Source organism: Felis catus, chromosome B1 (assembly GCF_018350175.1).
Source record: "Felis catus isolate Fca126 chromosome B1, F.catus_Fca126_mat1.0, whole genome shotgun sequence".
NCBI classification, from domain to species: domain Eukaryota; kingdom Metazoa; phylum Chordata; class Mammalia; order Carnivora; family Felidae; genus Felis; species Felis catus.
The window spans coordinates 46,473,218-46,497,136 of NC_058371.1; the positions used below are offsets into that span (position 1 = coordinate 46,473,218).

General features: G+C 43.2%; 1 protein-coding gene across 14 annotated transcripts in view; it reads right to left on the reverse strand.

The window, feature by feature from the left end:
- UNC5D (unc-5 netrin receptor D) overlaps nucleotides 1–23,919 on the reverse strand; it is a 566,092-nt gene that overhangs the window by 75,940 nt on the left and 466,233 nt on the right. For 7 of the 14 annotated variants that reach the window (XM_023252623.2, XM_023252624.2, XM_045055588.1 and 4 more), the window contains 4 exons: nucleotides 11,477–11,491; nucleotides 10,530–10,715; nucleotides 6,523–6,900; nucleotides 1,558–1,642 (listed from right to left, as the gene is read on the reverse strand). In XM_023252623.2, coding sequence (XP_023108391.1) covers nucleotides 1,558–1,642; nucleotides 6,523–6,900; nucleotides 10,530–10,715; nucleotides 11,477–11,491 — 664 coding nt within the window. The remainder of the gene's footprint in view (nucleotides 1–1,557; nucleotides 1,643–6,522; nucleotides 6,901–10,529; nucleotides 10,716–11,476; nucleotides 11,492–23,919) is intronic. The other 7 variants (XM_023252627.2, XM_023252625.2, XM_023252621.2 and 4 more) reach the window with 3 other exon arrangements.

The following is a 23,919-nucleotide window of genomic DNA, read 5'->3' on the forward strand; positions in this document are numbered from 1 at the left end:
CTCCTTCCTATTTTTCAATTGCAAGATGCCTCAAGTGGTATTTCCCACATAAGTCCTTGTCTGTTTAATGCCTGTTGGCACATTCTAGCTCTGACCTCCTAAGCGGCAGCTTCTAGTAAGAGACGGGGATTGAGGTGAATTGTAAATTGGGTGCCTTTGAAAATGTGCACTAGCCCTAGGTTGCTTCTCATGTCATGAGGTAGAAGTACACTGGGTTTGAGAGGACAGATATGAACGCAGACTCAGTGCATGGACTGTAAGGAGAAGGGAGCAGGAGGTGAAGGTTTGCATAAGGCCGTGTTTCAGGCAGGCTGACTAGATCCTGCCTCATCCTTGATATCTGTATAAGGGACCCTGACCTAAACTTTTAAACAAGTATGATTTCTTCTATAAACCAAAGGGATACAAAAGAGGTGATTCTTATCCAGGAAACTCCCATTTCTAGGTTTGCTTAACTGAGATTCTAAATAAACTCTCCCACTCCCTTCTGCGCCTTGGTTGCCCCTGTTTGCACGTGGAGATGTTTAGACCACAGCATGCCTTCTTGTGTGCAGGTAAGGGATCTAGTTCCACAGGACTGAGGAAACAGCAAGGCCTATTCGTGAACCCTCTTGAGAGCCTTGCCAATAGCCAGCTAGCAGAACCTTTTCTTCCATTCTGCCCAAGCTCTCTCGAGCAGAAAGTTAAAACCACTGGGCACCAACAAATCCTTTTATGGAGACAGCTATCGGAATCTGTTCAAACCATCTGCTTCTCTGGCTGTTTTTCCTTCCAGTGTTTTTCCTTCATGTGTTCTTTGCTCACAACAACAACAACAACAAAAATCTAGTCTAAAATAATCAAGATGTTAAGACTGAAAATGCCAGAGGTATATATATCCAGTTTAGGAGAGAAATTGCCTTCTCAAGAGGAGTGAGGTTTATCTTGTGTGGAGGCAAGCAACATTTCCGCAAATATTATACTTGCGCCAAGAAAACAACCCACTACTTTCATTAAAAGACTGCGACAAGATTTGTATTTGTTCATGTAACTGAATTTAATGCTGCTGAAATCAGATCTGAAAGCTACTGCAACGCAGACGGTATTTTTACATGGAGGAAAATTAGCTGAGACATCCTCTCTCAGCCTGGAGCAGGGCTTCTGCTGACCTGAAGAGGTGACAGGTCTGTCATTTTCAGGATGTGCACAAGGTCTGCCACCAAAGAGCACTTCCTGGAATGTCTTTTGTTTTGTTTTGAGAGGAGGAGTATGCGAGGTGGTCAGTGTTTATGGAGACGCCTTGCTAATGACCTGCCCATCGATTCACTGTTTTATATTTGGCGTCTGCGGTCTAGATGTCGGTGAGCTAGATTAGCTACCCAAAATTGTGGAACTGGCTATGGGTGTTTTCATTTTGGCCAATAGTTGTGCAACTGGTTTTTCCCTCCATGTGGTCAAGTAACGCAAATCTCAGCTACAGCTCTCCCTGTCAGATTATCTTAACAAACCAGATTTTCAGCAACCCCTCCGGTCCACATTTAAGATGTCATGAATATGCCGGCCTTTTCTGTCTCTCACCTGGGTTCACCTTGGTTGATGGACATATAAATCTCCCAAGAATTCTCTTCTGGGATGGCGCCATGTGGTATGAGCAAACTCACCCCTAAAACAGAAAAAGTCAAGAGGTTATCTGTAGAGTTTCTGATTATCCTGAAGCACTCAGCTGAGCACTGTGAGGTGCTCATACAGACACACAGCACACAAATATCACAACAATTTATGAAATCCTGATCGTCCTTGGGAAGTTTAAATGGAGAAATTGTGGTTTCCCAACAGTGACATAAAAGAGGACTGTGTTATTCGTCTGTGTAGTCAAGTTAGTTTTTTCGTTAGGGCCTTCCAAGCGTTTTTAAAAATTCTCTTAAAAGCCTGGGTGTCCAGAGACCAGGCACGAGCAAAAGTATCTGAGAATGTAAGAGTTGATCAGTGTATCAGTTAATCCGTTGCTAAATTTACAAAGGTATTGCTGTGTCTTGTCTCTATCCAGTCACTTCCTAAAAAGGTGTCTGAGATGATGGGCGAGCCATCTAATGCTTTGCAAAGGCCTGGTATGAAACTGTCTTAGAATTATGCACCTTAAAGTAAGTTTAAAGAGGCGATCAACGGAGTACTGCCTTTTGTCAAGAAAACGGCAGGAAAAAGGAAAAAAAAGCATGGGTAAACTTAGGGACCCTATAGGTTGTTGTATAGCCAGTATTTGATCCTATGTTTGCAAACAGAAGCTAAAATAGATGACAGGTAAAAGGCGACGTAACCATATTCACATTGGTGTCAAATCAGAAAAGACTCAGTAGCCTAACTTCAGTAAAATCCCATCACCCAGGCCCAGGAAGGCATATCACACTGCGCTTGAAAGGGCCCCTTCTCTCCACTTGCCTCCTGCGAAGTCACTATTTCACACTGGCCGAGAGAGGGGAGTCCCAAGAGGGCAGAGAATCTCTTTAACATAGCTTCTTGTTTATAAAAAGAAATGAAATAGGGGCACAGTAAGATCACAAAATAAAATCTCAGGGCATCCTCCTATTCTTTGAATAATGCAGTTCTCACTTTCCCGCCCTTCATTAGAGCTAATGTAATTGCACAGAAAGCTTTCAGGTTGCCGATGGTAATTTACATCCAGAGATGGCAGTCTTTCCTGATAGCCTTCTGTGTGCCTGTTCGCCGAGGCAGAATCAAGGAATGCAAGGACGCGCTGCAAAACAAGTTATTTGTGATGAACATTTATGAGCATTATTCAGTAACATGCTAGTTATCATCAGTATCTTTTGCCAGCACTAAGAATGAGGCACGTTTAAATCTTGCTTACAGCTTTTCAGCAAGAGTATCCATTTATATGCTGGGCTTTGATGTCCATGGAACTGTAATTGCCATACTTAGAAGCCTCTGATCAGGTTCCTCTTTTATTTCCCATCCTTTTTTCAAATGCAGTTGCTAAATGAAGTGGACTCCAGGACATCTTTCTCTTCTGCTGAGCAGAAGTTGTAATGCACAGGCTACTCAGTGTGTGTGGCTGTCAGTCTGAATATACACCCTAGACATTCTGTATTCTCCCTCAGTCTGACACAGCGCTTGTTCTCAGGTGCCTCCCTTTTGGCTTATCTAGGCCCTTATGGCAACAGAGACATTCAGCCCTTATTCTTTAGATACAGAGGCAAGGGTGGCTATCGTCAAGCAATGATGCCACCTTCGGCAATTGACCGCAAAGATGAACTTCATTGTGTTCTCATTTTTCTTGTCCTGTTTTCTCCTTTAGTGAAGTACAGTTCCCATGCAATAAATTGTACCCATTGTGAGAGTACAAACTGATGAGTTTCTGACATGAATACTGTCATGTAATCACCACCATAATCAAGATACAGAACGCTGCCTCTGGCCAGGGTTGCCTTGTGCCCCCTGTATAGTCAATTCTTCGACTGCCACCCCAAATAATCACTTTGTTTTTTCTGACACATTGATTCGCCTTTTCTAAACTTTGAAGTAAATCCTATAGTGTGTTTAAAATAAAAAAGCAATGATGGCTTATTACATCAATAACGTTGCATACTGCCTGGCACAGAGTAGGCATTTGAAACACAAATCCTGAATATATGAAGGATTAGGATCCAGAACTGTTTTTTAAAAAAAGCCAGGAGGCACTTCGGTGGCTCAGTCGGTTGGGCATCCAGCTCTTGATATGGGCTCAGCTCATTCTCGGTTCGTGAGATTGAGCCCTGTGTGGGGCTCTTTACTGATGACACGGAACCTGCTTGGGATTCTCTCCTTCTCTCTGTGCCCCTCCCTCACTGTCCCTCTTCTGCTCATGCTCGCTCTCTCTCTCTCTCTCAAAAAAAATAAAGTTTTTTTTTTTTTTTTAAGCCAGATTCTGAGACATAATCTTTTCTTGAGCTCATCAGTGCCTGATGGTCAACTCCCAGATCAAATCAGAATAAATATGTACGTGGACTTTTGAGAAAGGGATGAACAGATCGTATCTCATTCAAGTGTTCAGACTGAAACATTATTCATGATACTCCTAAATACGACCTGACTCTACAGGATCCTTAGCACTTTAAACTATGTCATCTATCCTTCAATCAGAAATTGTATGATTATCTTTCAAACATGCTTCTCCTACTTAAACATGCAAACTGTCAATGGAGATAGAAGACAGTCATACACAGAGGCAGGGTTGTGGTTGGTGGTAAGTTTTATCTTAAGAAGGAGAGGCATGGTGGGGAATCTTTATGTCTGCGTCCGTTTTCTTTCTTTCTTTTTTTAAGTTTATTTCTTTTTTACAGAGAGAGAAAGAGCATGAACAGGGGAGGAGCAGAGAGAAAGGGAGAGAGAAAATCCTAAGCAGGCTCTGTGCTGTCAGTGCAGAGCCCAAGGAAGGGCTTGAACTCACAACTCGTGAGATTATGACATGAGCTGAGGTCAAGAGTTGGAAGCCTGACGGGGCCACCCAACTGCCCCAAGGAGTGCCCATTTTCAATATGTCACTCACCAGTTATCTCTGATTACAAAAATCTCTCCCCCAAACTCCGCCTGCTACCCCAACAGCGTTTTATTTGATATGACAACAGAACCACCTGTCTGAGTTTCTCGTTTCATATTTTGCATAATAAATGATTTCTACAGCAAGGGGACCATCCCAACCTTTTTGAAAAATCATTGCCAGGCACCATACGATAATTCGGGATGGATGGCATTAGAACAATTTAATTGCTATGTCTTGCTTCTTTACACTTTAGTCCCCTAGGGCATATTTTGCATTTATGTTCTGCAAATAACAGAGCATATGTTTCAATTCCCCACACTTATTTTTCCTCAAACTCATTCCCAGTGAACAGCTTCAATCTTGTCCAGGGCTTCCTTATGAAACTCTGAAAATGCCTCTTCACAGAGGAAATGTTTGGGAGTCAGACAGTGCTATCAGAACTTTTAGTTTTCAGGGTACCTGCGGGGCTCAGTTGGTCAAGCATCGGACTCTTGGTTTTGGTTCGGGTCATGATCTTGCAGTTCATGGGTCTGAGTCCCACATCGGGCTCTGTGCTGACAGCGTGGAGTCTACACTCTCTGCCCCTTTCCTGTTCTTTCTCTCTCTCACTCTCAAAACAAGTCAACATTTTTTTTTTTTAAAGAAAAGAACTTTCAGTTTTCAACACAAGTGCTTCTCGAGTCAAAGGGGAAGAAAAATCTGTTTTATGATTTTATCTCACTTTCTTTGATGAACATTAAAGCCAATGAATGGGTTGATCTTGGCCCACCCTCCACATATGTGTAAACAAACACAATGATGGGAAGAGAGAGGAGGGGTGTGGGCCGACTGATTGAACCAATAACTACCTGGGGGCTCCCAAGTGCCACCTACTAGGTTAGGAGGTGAAGATAAGACAAAATGCAATTTTCTATGATTCTGATGACTATTTCCTATCCTTAGGGAGGGGTTTGCATCATTTTCTTTCTTCAGAACCCATGCTTCCAGTTTATAGATTCCTCCAAGAAGAGTGCTTGGTAAGTAGGGCTGACCGACTCCTTCTGCATTGAGGCTCCTGACTGCCAATTATGACCAGGGAGGATTACATCACACAATGACGTAATCGTTCTCCATATTTAAATGGAGATTCTTACTATGTCTTAAACCACTGACCAAAGAAGATTTCGAGAATTCCAAGTCGAGAAAAGAAAATCATGAGTAGGGCTGCATTTGAGGGCTATTTTCAAGGAAGCAACTGACGTAGGAGAACAAGACAACACTTATCAACGTAAAACATGGTGTCAAGTCACTAAGCTACCGTCAGGCCAGTTAGCTGGAATGGTGGCTTCGGGCTAGTCCTTGTACAGATTTCATTTTAGAGGACAAAATGATTGATTTGGAGAGGGCGGTCAGCTGGACCTCAGGGAGAAGTCTGTCGAGGCCCCCGATGGTCCTGATTCAGTGTGGTCTGGTGGTTCTAGAACACAGATGCAGAATCCTCTTTCCTGTCAGTGGCCAATGGCGATGATTCATTGCACTATCTAACTCTTGTTGCTTAGAAATCAGAGGAGACATTACCCTCTTCTGCCAGCCAGTTAGGTCTCAGATGGAAACTAATCCATTGATAGGATGTCATGTTAAAGTGCACTGGCCTGTACACCTTAAGTAGCCTTGTCAAAACATTAAGAAACTCTCCCCTCTAACCAAAAGGAAGAAGAAAATTCTTGAGAACTAATTGTACGCATGGTATAGCCCTGGCACCGAAGTTTGCGTTCAAAAGGGCAACTCCATAATGAACCTTTATCATTGCTTGTCATAAAGTAACATCACAGCAAGGTCTATGGACACTGATACTATGTATTGGGTCAGTTACTGTGTAAATCGAGTAGACTTCTGGAATCACAGTGTTTGTAGCTGCGACACAAGGATGGTAAACACCTTAAAAAATCGAACTTATGGGACATAATTGTGCAAATTTAAAATGCTGAAACAGATCGGAAAGACACAAACGCACACTTACCACCCACCTGTATTTGGCATGACTAAGCGTCCTCCCAAGTGGCCAAAGACACCAGTGGTCCTCAGTTCTGTCCTTGTGGGAAGTGATGATAGATTCTGGATGTAGGGTGTTTTATTTCTGGGGTGCATTGTACTAAAGCTACGGTTGTTTCCATGGGGAAAAGTCCCGGAATGATTCTTGCCATGGTACTCAGCTCTTTCAGACACTCCCAGGGAAACCATGAATGAGCTCTGAACTTTGACTTTGATGTCGGACAAAGGGTTAAAGAGTGAAGACTCTGTCATGAGTTCTTTGTCCAGCGGGTCCTGTAGGCAGATGGGCCCGCTGTATGTTCGGCTGACCGTGAGGTCTGGTTGCATGGAGGAATTCAGAAGCAGGGGGTTACCTGGTGAAAGAAAATCGATCTGTCACTCGGAAACGAAAAGGCGTCACGGTTACCCCCTAGCCTCTGCCTCTACTAACTGCACAACCGCCTGTGAGCTTGCCAGCCGCCCTTCAGGCCCATGCTGAGTGTCTACGGCAGCTCTCACAGGCCAGTCAACAGTGACCAGAGCCTTGGAATGGGGAGCTTCCGCTCTCACAGCGGGTTCTCTGAATGCCACTGACCACAATCACTCATTCTCCAGAGTTCCTGGCATGCCATCTTTTCAAAACAAGTATTTCTGGCACTGTGTCAGGCAACTGACTACGGTATTATTGTTTATGTGATTATTTTAACTGGCAGAGAGAAGCTTCAAGAAAAAAAAAAGGAAGAAATGTTTGCAATCCAGTTTGGAGCAAAAATAACATCTGTTCATTTTAAATGGTAAAAGGTGACACAGCACGGTGACTAGGTAGTGCGGTTTATAACCAGAGAGGCGTTGGTGACAGCCCGTCTCACGTGGAATTCTGGGCAGTTTGTGGAGCTGGGAGAGGAAATGATGTGTCCTCAGAACCAAAGGGTCAGGGGACCATGCGGATCATATCACTCCATGTCTGAGTATATGTCACTCTGAGAGGGAAAGGAGGCACCACATGGGGACAGCGAGGCTCCGATTCTACGTGGGGAGCAGCTTAGAAGGGCTTCCTTTCTGTCTCGAAACAAATGAAAAAAAAAATCTTTACAAAACCATGAGAAATTGGACTTTCATCGGCTGGGGCTCACTGATCTTTTTCTCAGCCTAATATTAAAAAGAAATGCTGTGATATTTTCTTGTGATGAAATAATCCCATTTATTAGTGAATAACGAAATAACCCTCAGTCCCAAACCTCCCACCCCTATCAGTCCGTCAATGTGACTTCTCAAATTGAAACCCAAACTATATTAAACAATTTTCCCTTGGGGGCCTGACAAAATGTTTAAAGAATATTTTTGAAAATGTTGCAATTCCAGGCCATATTGTATTGTTTTTCCATCTTCATAATTTGTAGCAATGCCAGTAGGAAATCTATAACCCTGACTTTCCCAACCTCTTGTTCTGATGCTCGAAGAATCCAAAGTCAGAGAGGACTTTGTAGATCTAAAGGCTCCTTGATGAGGCATTTTTTTTTTTTCCCCATGCTGGAGGTTCTCGTGTCAAGACACAGGCACAATCAAGGAGCTGAGCTTTTTAATGGAACTGCACTGAATTCTACAGGCATCAGCCTTGTTCTTGTTTTGGTTTTCCCAGGCAAGGCAGGGGACGTAAGAACCGTGTCACAACTGAAAAGCATTCAGGTCTCAGGCCTTTCCGCTGAGACCTGAAAAATCGCATCCCTGAGGCTCATGGCTATTTTATCTCAAACCTTCACCTTCTGAAGTTTAGCTTTTGGCCACTCTTTAAAGACCCTCCCAGCTTATGGAAAAGACCCTCCAAGTTTATGGGAAGCCAAGCAGCAAAAATATTGCCTAGAGTTACACTGAAGTCTAACTTAAGGAGAAAATGCCTGATTATAAAAGTATGTACATATGATAAAAGTCCATGGTTGAAGAGAGTCGGTGTATCAGGGACAACGACCTGATCACCCCACAGTTCATTTTGGAAATCCTTTTGAAACTTCCTGGTCAACTCCATGGCCTTCTGTTTAAAAGTCTGTTCACCTTCCTGGGGTTCCAGCTCTATGTGCCCAGAAAGGGAGGTCTCTACAACAATGCGGGGTGCAAATCATCGGAGCATCAAGGTGAGGTGCATCATCACAGTGAACGTAGGATAGAGTAGAATTTGAATAAAGGATTTTTGCTTTTATCACTAGCTTTGGGATAGTCTTGGTTAAAAATAAAAACAAAATGGTAAAGGAAGTTTGGAAAGGCTATATATTCTTTTCGAGAGTCACAATACATGCAAGCTCTAAGGAGACCCGCAAGATGGAGATGTGTTTGAGCTTACCCAAGTCAGCATTCTCCAAATGCTTCGGCGAGGGAACCACCCCCTCACCTGCTGCTCTATGGAACACACTGGCATCCTGTGCCAAAGTAAGAGGAAACCACTAGCTTCTGGACTGATACTCGCTACATTCGTTGAGCACCTTCCATAAACCAAGGGCTTTTAATCCTTGTCATTCCAAGTAGTTTAATCCTCACAAGAACCTTTTGAGGTGGATATTAGTATCGCCATTTTAAAGCTGTAAACACTGAGACAGAATAATTAACTAGGTCATATAGCAATTTTGGATTCACTCTCTCTGACTTCAAAGCCTCTGTCTCGCATACTACTGTCGTTCTTCTGTTTTACAATGTTATTGTCTAAGACACTGGTATCTTATTTGATGGAAAGATTTCTAGTTTCTCATGTAGTATAAAAATAAGTTCTTGGGGCACCTGGGTGACTCAGCGGGTTAAGCGTCCTACTTCGGCTCAGGTCATGACCTCGCGGTTCATGAGTTCGAGCCCCACAGCTCCGAGCCTGGAGCCTGCTTTGGATTCTGTGTCTCCCTCTCTCTCTTCCCCTCCCCTGATCATGCACTCTCTCTGTCCCTCAAAATATAAAGGTTAAAAAGAAAAAAACAAATCCGTTCTTCATTAGATTTATTTCTAATGAAACAAGTCAAGGGGATGTGTCCCTTTCTGAGGCCAAGCAGACTCAGCCCTGAAACTTTGGTGCCCAGAAGTGAGTGGCAAGCAGGAAAGCATTTTGTCTCTGCCAGACATTTCCCCATTTCTCGCATGCTTGGGTTCCACTTCAGAACCCGACTGCTACTCAATCACGGCCATGCAGCGAGACTTCTTGTCCGGGGCTACTGGCGCTAGTTACGCGCAATAAATAGAAATAAAGGTGACAATATCGACAGTAAGGGTCAAGGTGGAACACTTCACCCTTTCTGAAGGGAGACAGCTTCATTTTTTCTCTAAGCCCGAAACCAGAAACCACGTATGGCTCATCTCCATCTTGCAATCAGAAAAGGATTTGGTTCACATAAGAGAATTAAACGGCTCTGTTTGGAAAAGTACTGCCATAGTTTGACATGACAGATTTCCTTCTCCCTCCAACAAAAGATTGCCTCCACTGGGCAGCAGGTGAGAGTCGTTAAGGCTGGGAACTTCATCCCTCCCCTCCCCCGCTGGCTAACTGACCTATCGTATATTATCTAAAGTCCTTTTAACTTATATAAGATAGAAGTAACCCAAATAACTCCACCTAGTACATAGTATATAATACCTATGCATGGGAGGTTATAGTAAAGTGGTTGGTTTTCAGATTTGAATAATCAGCATTTTAGTTCACTAAATATCCTCAGAGCAGGCTTGTTAAAACAGAACGTTGGCTAATCTGAGATAAAATAACGTGCTAAGTTTACTACATATCAAAGATGGAAGTGCCTCATTAAAAATGTTGTGAATGAATGGGAAACTGAGATCCATTCATTTTCATAGTAGCCAAGGACTTGGGCAGACTATGCGACCAAGCCTGGCTTCCTAATGTGTGAAGACAACTAGGTTAGCGGCTCCCAGTGCCAAGAGCTACCTTCACACAGGGCCGAAGAACACTGGGGGTCCTGTGTGAGCGTAGTCTCTATGGTCCTGAGGACGAGGTGTTGGGGGGCCCTACGCCGCTGACCTTGACGGACTGTTTTGAAGTTGAAGGTCTGGAAGCCACCTGTCAATGCAGAAGAGTCGATGACGTCCACGCCATAGTCACTCTGGCTCCGTCTGTAAAGGGTGACACCAATGACCAGGACTGCAACGGCCACCACGGCAGCGCCCAAGCCCGAGTACAAAGCAATGTCGCTGGCATTCTCAATGCCTGAAAGACACAAGAGAAATCCTAAATGGCCAGCATGGGCACAGAGCCGAAGAACCACCCTGGGATACAAAATGAAATGCTATTGGATTTTGGAGCTACTTTTCAGAGAAAATGACATATGCAGCTAGCCATAAGTTATACTCTCTTTCACACATAATCATGTTTCTAAAATACCCTGTATAAATCAGAGGGACGCTAGTCAAATATCTTGACTGCATTAGGGCAGCTTACCACATAATAAAATCTTAAAGACAATCAATTTTGCAAAGAATGTAATATTTTTCAAGTAAAAGCAGACAACTCCTTAATTTACTTGGTTTAGAAAGTCATATTTACCTGCAAAGTATTTTTTTTTTTGCATCTTATTTTTATTTGAGGGAGGACATGAGATCCACATACAATGACAAAATATGGGTGAACTGTTCTGCTTATATATGACGTGGGGCACATGCATTCACAGAGAGTGGGCTAGGGTGAGAAGGTCAGACACAGTCTAGGAGTCAAGAGAGAGAAGACCAGAGCTCACAAATAGGCATTTTAGCTTTGGCACAAATCATTCAGTTTAAGAGAACATCGACAACATCAGGTTAGCGTATTTACAATCATCATGAGAGAATTTCTGTTGTGAGATATGGAGATTTTGGTCCTAGGTGCTCCGATGTCCACAGTCAACGTTTTCCAGCACCATTAAATGCTAGACTTAATACATTTTTGCGAAAGAGGACTGGTCTCTAAAAGGGCACATGCTGTTTCTCCCATACCTCTCCTACTCCATCCTATTGAATGCATAGGCAAAGCAAAAATAAAAGCGTTAGTTTGAATTGAGAATGTGGGTGTCTTCCCAACCCCCAAGATAGGTTGTAGCTGTTTCCCAACTCGTCTGCTAGTTGTACTTTGCGTGTGGTTCGTTCCTGAAGACCTTCATCATGGCTACTGCAGTTCAGCATGAGATTGATCCAAGGCCACGCGACCCTACAAGAGGCATAATCTTGCAAAGTATGTGGAAAGAGAAGGTGGCAAGTGCCAGCTATGTTATCCATCCCCTTACAGATTATGGGGTGAGTACACATAATAGGTCCAGAGGTACTTGCTCTGTCACCCTGTATTAGGTTTAGAGGCTAAAACAGAGCTATCATATATTCACCTGGTAATTGCATGGTGCTTACTATGCATTCACTGCAGCCTAATACAGTACTTATGTTATCACACGAGTACTACTAACCAACAAAGTTAGTGGACTGTAAAATAAGGCGCCACCAAATTAAAGAGTGAACAAGGAAACCAAGCAGAACCAGTTCAGCAATAGGGCAGTAAACACACACAAATAATTCGCAAGGGAGCGAAACCATCCGAAAGAAACGTTATTTGAAAGGTTAGAGAATTGTAAGACATTTTCAATAACCACAGCGGCCTAGGAGGTGTTGAGAAACAGGCTGTGACTTAGGTTTTAGTTCCAATGTCATGAGGGTCCCCACGGGAGAGGGACAGGGATGGAGGCATCTGTGTGGTCGGCTCTGGCCACCCAGAACCATGTGCATGGTGACTAGCACAGGCCCCAAAGTGCCAGTGTCTGCCTGTGTCCCACAGGGAAAGGGAGGGGCAGCTGGGCTCTCACTGATGTTCCCTCCCTCCCTCTACCCAATTCAGTTCCGTGAAGGGAGTCGCTGTGCTCAGAGCAGAGAGGACACAACACCGCAGAGGTAGCAAGCCAGGGTACCGGGAGTAGGGAGAGAACTTTGGATTGAAACCAATTAGCCTTCCCCCTCCCCACCCCCCTGCTTCCCACCAGTTCCTCGGGCACTACTGACTGATGACACTATCATTTTAAAAGGTGTATCTGGGGAGAACACACCTGCCCAGCAACCGAGCACACACAGAGAAACAGCCTGGCAGCATACTGAGTGCAGCTGCTGAGTTGGCAAAGTAGAGCCAAAGACCCCTTTCGCTTCCCAGGTACTAAAAATAGGCAGGGCAAAATACTTCTGGAAATGGACATCCCCAGACAGGAACATCCTGAGCCCAAACAGTAGTGGGAACCAGTTGGGTGAGTTCCTCTGTATTTCTGTCTTGTTTTCTAGGTTTCCACCCTCCTGCTACCCACACACGCAGAATCTCCCTTCTCTCAGACACAAACCCTGTCTTTAGGAAAGGACCCTACCTAGGCCTTCAGACTGAGATTTAAGTGTTTGATATGGTTCAGTGCGTTTCCCAGGAATATTTGCAGAATCTATTTGACTTAAGAGAATGAAATACTGAATTATAGAATTTAAAAAAAATGAGTATGGGGACTGTGGAGCTGGGGGGTGAGAGAGAAAGGGGAGAGACCTGTATGGAGAGCACGGCGTTCTTATAAGGCTCACCCTGGCATTTGGTGGGACAGTCTAATCTAAAAGACAAAAGTCAATCGACTCCCTACAGGAAGATAAGCAAAATGGTGTTTACTTTACAAGAACAATCTGTCCTGGGAATTAAAACCTTCAGAATCTAATAATTTCATTTATTCCACAAACATTTGTGGAGGGCCAACCATGCAATGGAAATGAGGGTGCACGGAGGAATTAACATATTCTTAGTTGTTTCTTGTCTAACGGTTCTAACGGTGGTAAAAGACAAGTGGTGAGATCCTGACAGGGAGACACAAATACTCGAAGCCACATGTATACATCTCAAGAGACATCCTTACCAACAGCTCAAGCCCTTCCAAAGTTGGGCCACAGTGCTTCTTTCTTCTTTCTTTTTTTTTTTTTTTTTTTGTTCTTCTATCTACTGTTTTTACTTCACCTCCTTCCTTTCTTTTTCTCACTCTGCCTCACTCTTTTCTAATCCATCCTCCAGGACAGTAGAGTGGTTTTCCCTGTAAGGATACCTGAGTGCTTATAAACATAATCAATTCACTTTTCTTGTGTGTTCAGGACTGGGTCCAGAAGAATCTGAGATTTCGTTCCATATTTGCCACCACAATTTCATGGGAGAAGGGAGGACGCTGGGTGTAAGCCTGTCCGTGAGCACGCAGGCACTTAGGGGGAGCCGCTGCAGAGTCACTGCATACACGCGTGCGCACAGTCATCACTTGTCCAAATGTTAGAAGCCACCACTGGTCCTTCCCAGGGGAGTCGTTCTAAGGACATGATCGCGTGGTGCAGGCACTACCCAGGCCCTGATGGCTTTCTCCGTGTCCATTTCAATGCTCATGCTCCACTCTGCAGCACTGCCTCACACCCCAAATTCAACTGTAATTTACCTGCCAGATGGATGCCTGTTAGTGAATAGCCCTGTATGACAGGTCATTGTAAAATAAACCCTTGGTCGCGTGCCAGCTCAAGGTCCCCCACCTTCAAGAAGGTAACCCTGTCCAGGGGCGCCCGGGTGGCTTAGTCGGTTAAGCATCCGACTCTTGATTTCAGCTCAGGTCATGATCTCACGGTTCATCAGTTCGAGCCCCACATCAGGCTCTGGATGACAGTGCAGAGCCTGTTTGGGATTCTCTCTCCCTCTTTCTCTGTTCCTCCTCCACTTGTGCTCTCTCTCTCTCAAAATAAACAAACTTAAAAAAAAAAAAAGAGTAAACAAAACAAAACCAAACCCCTGTCCTTGCCAATCCAGCCAACCCTCCCAACCATGATCTTCGAAACTCCCAGATCACTTAGGGTTCCTAGAATTCATTTTGGATCATTCTTTTTATTGTTTAATTATCTGAGCGCCAATGCATTCTCCCTAACTGCTTTAAACACTTCAAAAGCAGTAATATCTCCATAATTTCCCACAGAAATCCACACACCATTGCACCTATTTATGATCGCTCGCCTGGTCTCCAACTGTGGGGAGACAAGTATTAAAGAAATCACAGTCTGAGGTTGATTACAGAGTTCTTGCTGCAAGGACTCGCTTTATGTTAACACACATATGTGTTTATACCTGTCCGCTGGCTCCCATACACACACGTGTTGCTGGTTTGTTTGCTCCAAGTTAATTTGAACAAAAGCACTGATAACCCCATGACTGATAATGCTATTCTGCTTTCTGTGGGCACAGGTCTTTGTTTCACAGACGAAGCTTTACAGATCAATGTGTTATTGATGTCTTTCCTGTGTTTTCATCCCTATTTTCCTTGAACCGAGAGTCACAAAAGCTCTAGGTAAGCATGGAAGAACGCAACGTGAGGTACAAAACAAACAAACAAACAAAAAACTGTTGCATAAAATCTCCAGCTAGAGCTGACGGAGAAATTTCTTGTATTCCAAATTACTAACGAACTACTGAGGAATACGTTCATTGCTGGAAAGGAGTGTACGATATCTGCAGAGACAGTCTGCACAGATTAATAGAGCTCTGTGGAAATTAGGACCCCGGAGAGGAAATGTTTATGGGTTCCCTTGGCCCAGAGAAGGCAGAGCGGTAAAGTGACTGGAGGTGATCTTTAATGCGGAGAGGGTTGTCACAAGAGGAGAGCAGGTCTATGGTAGGAACTGAATGACTCTTCCTTTACGATGACGCTAGTAACCAACTCTTTGCCATCTCTAACAAGGACTGAAAAGGAGGATGTGGCCTTTTATGACAGCCATTGGGACTCTGGTTAGATATTAAAATGACCTTTTCTACAATGAGGGTTGTTAAAAAAAAAAAAAGCTTGTAGTTCTGAGGGAGATTGTGACACTTCCTTTCAGAAAGTCTCCCTCTAAAAAAAAAAAAAAGAGAGAAGCAGCAGCATAACTTTACAATAGTCTGCAGTCATTTTATTTATTTTTGGTCAAAGCTGGTGAGATGGTCTAAATAGCCTTTCACAGCCCCTTTGAATTTCGTAGTGCAAGGGACAGGGATCAATAAGCTCGATGTCTTTATGAATTGTCATCACACCTAGTTGTTGCGAGGAACTGATGTCCCCAAAGGACTAAATACAAGGGCTGTTTACATGGTTTGCCTTTCTCTCTTCACATGATTCCCCTCAGAAAGACCTATTCTTGCCACTAATTAATGGGAATATAACTCAAGTCTCATGTTATGAGATTAACTATATTATCACATTGAAATCTATCTTATAGGATCAGATAGCTACAGAAAATTAACAAAGGAGCATAGCAAATGCCTTTCTAACACAGAATATTCTATCTCCTATTAAATACTGCAGAACGGCCATTGCTACCCCTTCAGGAGAAAAACCAATAACTTGAATGGACATATACTAGAGAGAGTGAATTGCTAAGGAATCCACACAATCAAAATTCACACAGAGGCCTAGGAGAGACAAAACAAATGGAAGGCTAAAGACGCTGTTGCTGTGCTGAACTCCCATAGACAGCCAGTACCTGGCCATCTCAGGACCTGCCCCTGGCCCCTTGCACAGGCGGTGTTGTGGATACAGACTCACGTGCCAAAATATTTAATTCGATGTTGAAATACAGTATAATAGAAGATACTGTTTATACTTGCGGTCATTGAGAAGCAATTTTTTTAATACCACATCAAAAAATAGCTTTTGGATGGTCAGCCGTGGCCAACCATAGTGAACAATTCCAACTATATTTGCAGTGCTTGGGGTCTTACAACCCCGTAACCCATCAACACCTCAGCTTTTCTAATCTCCTATCAAAAACCTCATTATTGTTACTCTGATTGTTGATTTACTGTTGTAATGAAGGACAAAAGTAGCAAATTTTTGAATAGTGCTTACTACGTGCCAGGCGCTGTTCTAGTTCAACGGCAGCCCTCCTTCTCACCTGCCCTTCTTTCTAGCTGAAAAAAGGGAGGCTGTCCTATGTGAGCTCACTTTCCTACCACTCAGGATTTCTCTGCTCCTTCACAAGTGTTTCCTCCTTTTTCTCTGTTCCCGGAAGAGCTGCTCTTCTGTATCAAGTCAGCTATGATCCCGTCCCCTCCTGCCTCCACAGGGACTTGGCCTCATTCATTATTCCCTTTTGGTCTTACATCTTCAAACTTTTCCTCTGCACCTGAGCCTTGCCCTCTGCCTCCAAACACAGTCTGGTCTTCTTACTCACATCTCCCCAAATCTTTCCCCCAACTTCCTCTCAGATAAACTTCTCAAAGATGTGGTCTTCTCTACACCCATGTTCTTAGCTCTTTCTTTTTCTTTTTTTAATTTTTTTTTAAATGTTTATTTATTTTCGAGACAGAGACAGAGCATGAACAGGGGAGGAGCAGAGAGAGAGGGAGACACAGAATCTGAAACAGGCTCCAGGCTCTGAGCTGCCAGCACAGAGCCCGACGCAGGGCTCGAACTCACGGACCGTGAGATCATGACCTGAGCTGAAGTCGGACGCTTAACCGACCAAGCCACCCAGGCGCCCCCTTAGCTCTTTCTTTAAAAGAACTCAAAGCATTGGTTTTTAACATTCAACATTTCTTAATGCATGTTTTCTTAATACATAATTGCCCTAATCGGTTGGCTGCTGTCCCTGTTAAAAGAATAAATGAAAGGCGCCTGGGTGGCTTAGTGGGTTAAGCATCCTATTTCAGCTCAGGTCATGATCTTGCAGTTCAGGAGTTTGAGCCCCATGTCAGGCTCTGTGTTGGCAGCTTGGAGCCTGGAGCATGCTTCGGATTCTGTGTCCCCCCTCTCTATCTGCCCCTCCCCGGCTCGCACTCTCTCTCTCTCAAAAATAAACATTTAGAAAAAAAGAATGAAATACATATTTAAGATGAGGAAATGTTAAGTAAGTATAAAAAGGGACAGTATTCAAGGAGAAAACACATTCTCCAACTACTCTTTCTTCAGAAGTAATCACTCTTGACAATATCTTTGAGACCTTTTGGGAAAAAAAAGAAGAGTAAATATCCTTCATTTATTTATTTATTTATTTTTTAAACCCTAAAGGCTCCATATTATATTTCCTTTACTGTACTTTGTTTTGTTTTCTACATACAATATTTTGTAGGTCTTTCCTATCAGAATCTATACACTGACTTCATTTCTTTTTACATTTGCCTGGCCTGTTGTCAGGCTGCAGATAATTTAATTAGTCCAGTATTTCTATGTCCTTTGATTGTTCTCTTACCCTTTAAAGTCTGCCTTTCCCCCAAATCACTGTTCCTTCTTGACAGTTGTTTATAACTACTGCATCAATAGTAATGTTCTTTGTCTTATTCCTTTCCACTACTCTCTAGCAGTAGACAAGCCAAGCCAACCCTCTTTCCAGAGAGGAAAAAAAAAAGTCCCTTAAACTGGATTCACCTCCCTTCTTCCTTATTGTTTAGTAACTACCCTTCACTCTCAACGTTCTATAAACAGACTTCAAAGCTCAGTTCTTAGCCCTCTTCCTGTCCCCTTGCCAAAATAATGGGATAATTGTTCACAGTGCTATTTCCTTGATGCCTAACACTCTCCATTGGAGATATCTTGCCTCGACTCCTGTGCGCAGACCTGATCCCATATCTCCTTCCTGCTCAGTGGACGAAACCACCTGCATGTTGTGCTAACATCTCAAATTGGTCATCTGACTTACAGAGTTGTCATTCTTATCTCTTCAAATATTTTCTCCTCTTGAATTCCCTTTTTCAGGTAATGTGACACCATGAGTGAGAATGGAGAGTCGTCTTTCATTCTGTCCCCATTGATTCTTCCCCAAACCACTCACACGCCTTACTCATTACATCTCCAGTGCCTCTCGCATCTCCACTTCCATAGGAGACACCCTACTTGACGCTCACATTGTACAGTCTCATCTTACCTAGGACACAGTCTTTGGTCACTCAGAGCCATTTTCCACTGGATTACTCTTCTTAAGAAGAGTACCACAGTTCTGGTACTGCCACTCTAACATCTTTAGACAACTCTCTAGTATGAAGTGATTCCACTCCAAAAGGGATTTATCTTACGGCTCAAGACACTTTATGCTCTACATCACCCCAGTTTTCAACAACTTTTGCCCATTTCTCATCCATATGGACCCTACTCTCTGGCCAAGTCTGATTACTCCTTTTTTCAAGTAGACCTTGTACTTCAGGCAAGTTTTTCTTTTTTTTTTTTTTTTTTTGGTTCAGAGGTTTTGTTCCTACTGAAAGGCTCTCCCCTCCAATATCTCTTTCAATTTTAACCATTCTTCCAAGATTGACAATTAGGGAGCCTATTTTATAAAACGTTTCTTGATATGCACATTTCTCCTTTTAAGCAAAGCTGCCAGATTTAGCAAATAAAGATATGACGCAGTTAAACTTGAATTTCAGATCAATGAATAATTTTACTGTATCTCCCATGCAATATCTAGATATGCTTATACTAAAAATTTATTTATCTGAAATCAAATTTAACTAGGGGTCCTCTGTTTTGTCTGGTAACTCTACATTTGGCTACAAAATATCTGTGCTTTTTCCCATCAGATAGGAAGACCGGGTTAAGGTAGGGGTTAGAGTAAAGAAAAAAGTAGGATTTGAAGTCCAGCTTTTGAGAAAATGACTTCACCTTATTTAATTTCCTATCCTAAAAACTGAAGCCAAAAACTCTATCAACTTTGAAAATACACACAGGTGGAGAGACGGAGCCTGTGAATTCACATTTTAATAAGGGACCCGGGTTATTCTGATGCTGAAGAACACATTGGTCAACCAGCTACTTTCCTGTCTCTGCACAGTTCTGAGGTACATGATGAACAAAATCCTGTTGCATTAAGGGCAGAGTCAACAATGTCATTGAACACGGTAGTACGAAAAGGCACACACTTATGATAGGATGAAAATTGGATAATAAGGACATTGGAGATGCTAAGAAAATGACAAATGTTGCCTATAAAGATGGGTTGGATTGATCACAGTAGGGGGTGACCTGAAGGACAAAGTAAGTCATGCAGTTTGCAAAAAGTGTTCTATTTATGCAATAGAAAATAATCAGGAGATGAAGCAAAATGATTAGGAAAAAAAAATGTTTAAAGCATTGCTAGAAGATGAGCATTGATGCCAGTAGCCTAACGTTAGTTTAGAAGAGCCTAGAAGTCTGTTGAGGATGTAAAGGTATGTCCCAAAGTCGCAAACAGTCCGATGGGATCAAGGCACTATTCAAGTCCTCACAGCCTGAAAGAAGAATGTCCAAACGCAGTGTGGGCCACACGTCTTCTGAGGTATTCCCTAACCTTTGTGAAGATCACAAAGGATGTAGATTCCACATGATTCCACCGTGGATGAAACCAGTGTATTTTTGGAAAAGACGCAGAATGGGATGGGTGTTGGTGGGAAGCACATACTTAGTTTTGAGACTTTAAGGACACATTTGGGCCATTCTTTGATGGACAGGATTCTGAGAAGTAACACCTTTTAGGCTTTAACTTCCTATCTGGTACAGAACAAAGGCTTATTAAAGATTGTTTCCTTTCTTCCCCTTTTCTCAAGTCATTTATCATCTTCTAACTTGTATTGGAGTTGTGGAGAAGAAACATTAATTTTTTTCCCTCACATTTCACTGGGACAAGACTATTTATATAGAACTGCATAATAAACAGCTAGCATATGAATGAGTAAAAATAAATATTTAGAAGCAAAGACTTTATTTTCACCTGAACAGTAAAAGGCCCGGTGAGGAGTTTTCAGGAGGATGTAAGGCATTAACTCAAGTGGTTTTTGAACATCTAATACTAGGCTAGTGGTTAATGCTACAGGTGGAAGAGTAAGTAAGACTCTATACTGTCTGCCTACAGGCAGAGATGGTGTCTATAAGAAAGGGAATCCAGACCAGTACAAGGGCAATGAAAATATAGTACAGAATTAGGGAAATACTTTGATCCTGGGTACATTTCAGGAGTCACCAATGCAGCCTTGGTGGGGGGAAGGCCTTGCAGAGCAAGTAAAATGCAAGCTGAAATTGGAAGGAAGAATGCGTCTAACAAGGATTCGGTGGAGAAAAAGAGTTTTCATGGAGAAGTAACAGAATGTATCAGTAATAGGCACTATATGCCAAATGGGCAGAGGGTATTCTGAAAGCTCAGAAGCTTTATTTGACTGCAGAAGACAGGAACTGGAGAGCAGGCAGGAATTTACCTAATGATTAAACTGACTGAGAGAAGCTGATAGGATTAAGAAAAGAAAGTTGACACCAGATCATATACATATTCAGTAACTCGGACTTTATTTTATAAATACTGGTGAGCAAATGAAGAGTTGTTTTTTTTTTTTAAGTTTATTTTTTTAAATTTAGTTTGAGAGAGAGCAAGCAGAAGAGGGACAGAGAGTGAGGGAAACAAAATCCCAAGCAGGCTCTGCACCGTCAGTGGAGAGCCTTACGAGGGCTGGAACTCACAAACCGTGAGATCATGACCTAAGCTGAAGTCAAGAGTCGGATGCTTAACCGATTGAGCCACCCAGGCGCCCCCAAGCAATTGAAGAGCTTTAAATATTGCAGGTGGTATGACTAGAATCCGTGTTTAGAAAGATCAGATAAATTGGTGTAGGGCAAGACTGGAAACAGGGAGGCAACTGCAGAAATCCTAATTAGGAATGCAGACGGCCTCAACTTTTTAAATTTTCTTCTGGGACACCATTTTCTTTTAGTTTTTCTCTTACTATGCTGGCTGTAACTTTTCTGTCTTCTCTGCAGTGACTTCTGACCTCCTCTGCATCTAAACGTTGATGCCCTTCAGGGCTCAGTCGTCCGCTATCGTCCCTTCTCCATGCAGGCTCATTATCCGGGGATCTTTTTCAACCTAACGGATTTAAATATCATCTGGACACTGACAAGCCCCAGATTTATGTCACCAGCCAGGACTCCGACCTCCAGACTCCTATAATTCCACTGCCTGCTCAACCTCTCCATTTAGATGTTTAATAGGTATCTCAAAGTTAGCGTCAGGAACACTGAACTCCTGATCCCCCGTGTAGATTTGCTATACCACATTCTCTCTGGATCAGCAATGGCAACCCCATCTTTCTAGCTGCAAAGCCAAACTTTGGAAATCATGCCTGATACCTTTCTTTCTCTCATGCTCAATATCCAACCCATCAACAAATTCTTTCTGCCTTCAATAGATATGCCAAGATGACCCATTTTTACAATGTCTAATGCCCCGTGTCTACCCCAAGCCACAATCATCTTGGACTTTGCTACTGGAAGAGCCTAGGTGTTGTAATAGCCTAGATTACTCTTACTGATTACTGTTACAATGCATCACTGTAACAGGTCTTGCTTCCACTCTGATCCCCTATGTATTTATACTCAACACAGCAGGTAGAGTTTATCCTTGAAAATACGAAGTCATGTCACTATGACAAAAAATCCTCAGAGGGGTTCAGAGTAAAGGTCAGAGTCATGACAACGGCCTATAATCCGTGTGGCAGTTTCCTCTCTCATCCCACTTCTCTGGTCTTAACTATTAGGACCTTTCCCTCTGCCACTCTGCTCCAGGTGTCCTGCCTGCTGTTCCTCAGACATTCCAAGCACGTTCACATCTCACAGCCTTTTCATCTGGTGTTCCCTTTGTCTGGAACGCTCTCTCCCCAGACATCCAGAATGTTTGTTTGTCTTTTCTGTTTTTTGGGTTTTTTTCTAGGTCTCCTCTTTTTTTTTTTTTAAAGTTTATTTATTTATTTTAAGAGAGAGCGAGCACGAGCAGGGGAGGAGCAGAGAGAGAGAGGGAGAGTGAGAATCCCAAGAAGGCTCTGGCTGTCAGGGAGAAGCTGGACGTGGGGTTTGATCTCACAAACGGTGAGATCATGGCCTGAGCTGAAACCAAGAGTCAGATGCTCAACCGACCCAGCCACCCAGGTGCCCCCCGAGGTCTCTTCTTAAATGCAATTTTAATACAGAGATCTGCTCTGAACACCTTCTACCAAAAAAGCAACGTTCCCTTCAGCCCTGCTGGAATGTCTCACCCTGCTTTATTTCTCTTCACAACACTGACCATTAGCACTATATGTTTTCTGGTTTGCCTAGATCCATCCATCTCTACTCAAACTGTATGCTCTGTGGAAGCAGAATCTGTACCTGTCCCTCTCAGGGCCGCTTCTCTACAACTGCTTCCTACAGCATGGTAAGCGCTCAGTCAACAGCTGTTGAGTGAATGGAGGGACAGAGAGGGGCAGTGTGAAAACGGAGAGTCGGTGATGAACATGAACTCCGTTTGGATGGAATAACAGACTGTAAGGACGTAATGAGTAACGAGTAGTAGAAAGGAAAAAGAGGGCTCTCAGAGGGCGCCCAAGTTTCGCACGTGGACAAAGTGAAGAGATGGTGAGGTACTGAGCGAACTAGAGAAGATGGGAAGCAGGACAGGATTAAGGACAGGGGCGGAGAAGGAGAGATTCAATTCTGAGACAGTTAAGATTCAAGTAATTGGGAGACACTCATCTGGAGCCGTCCTGGAAATGGCTGACTCTGCAAGTGTTCGTTGGGTTTGTGCTTAGCATGCGTGCCATCGGTACCCAGTGCAAAACAACTATACGGGAAGGAGATGAAGAGAAGGCTGTGTGTGTGGTCCTGGGTTACTTCTTTAGGGGACAGAGAAATCCTTTTCATCCCTAAGGTGAACGTGCTGGATGAGTCACTCCTCAGGAAGCCACTGCCTCTCGGAAAGCCGCGGCCCCAAGCCTCCAAGGAGCCCCATTGTCTGAACGCAACCGTTTTTCAGTCTGACTCTGGGGGTGCGTGTTTGCCATTCAGAACCTACTATATTTTACTGCACCTCCTGACATTGTTACACAACATTTATTGAAAGCACATTTGATGGTAATGAAGTTTCTATTAACTATGATTAAATCTCATAAAGCACCTGAAGATAATTTAAGATGTGCAGAAGCAGAAAATGAAACATTCGGTTTAGTACATTAGGAAACATAATTGATTAAATTATCTCATTTACAATAAGTGCTTTCATGAGCTATGCGGCGCACATATTTCCCCCAGTTTGTCATTATGACTTGCCAGCAGTTATCCTAAGACTTCACTTTCTCCTTACACCTTCCTGCAACTCAAAGCTTGCTCCTTGGCCCACCCGTTCACGGAGGACTGCGTGCGAGGCTCTGGGTGATGTTTTCTATCCACCAGGCCTTGTGGAGAATCATGTGCACAGCTATATACAGGAACAGGTTGTTTCTCAATTATCTTCATAATTGACTTTGATTTTGCATCAGTGATGATTCATGTAGTCTTAAACTAAGCCCCTCTTTCACTGAACAACCGCAGCCTGAATTTGTATAACGCACTCCTAACCATGCATTTTACAGAACCCCGGCTGGACTCCTCTGGGAGCCTTTTGCAATCACATTGATTCTG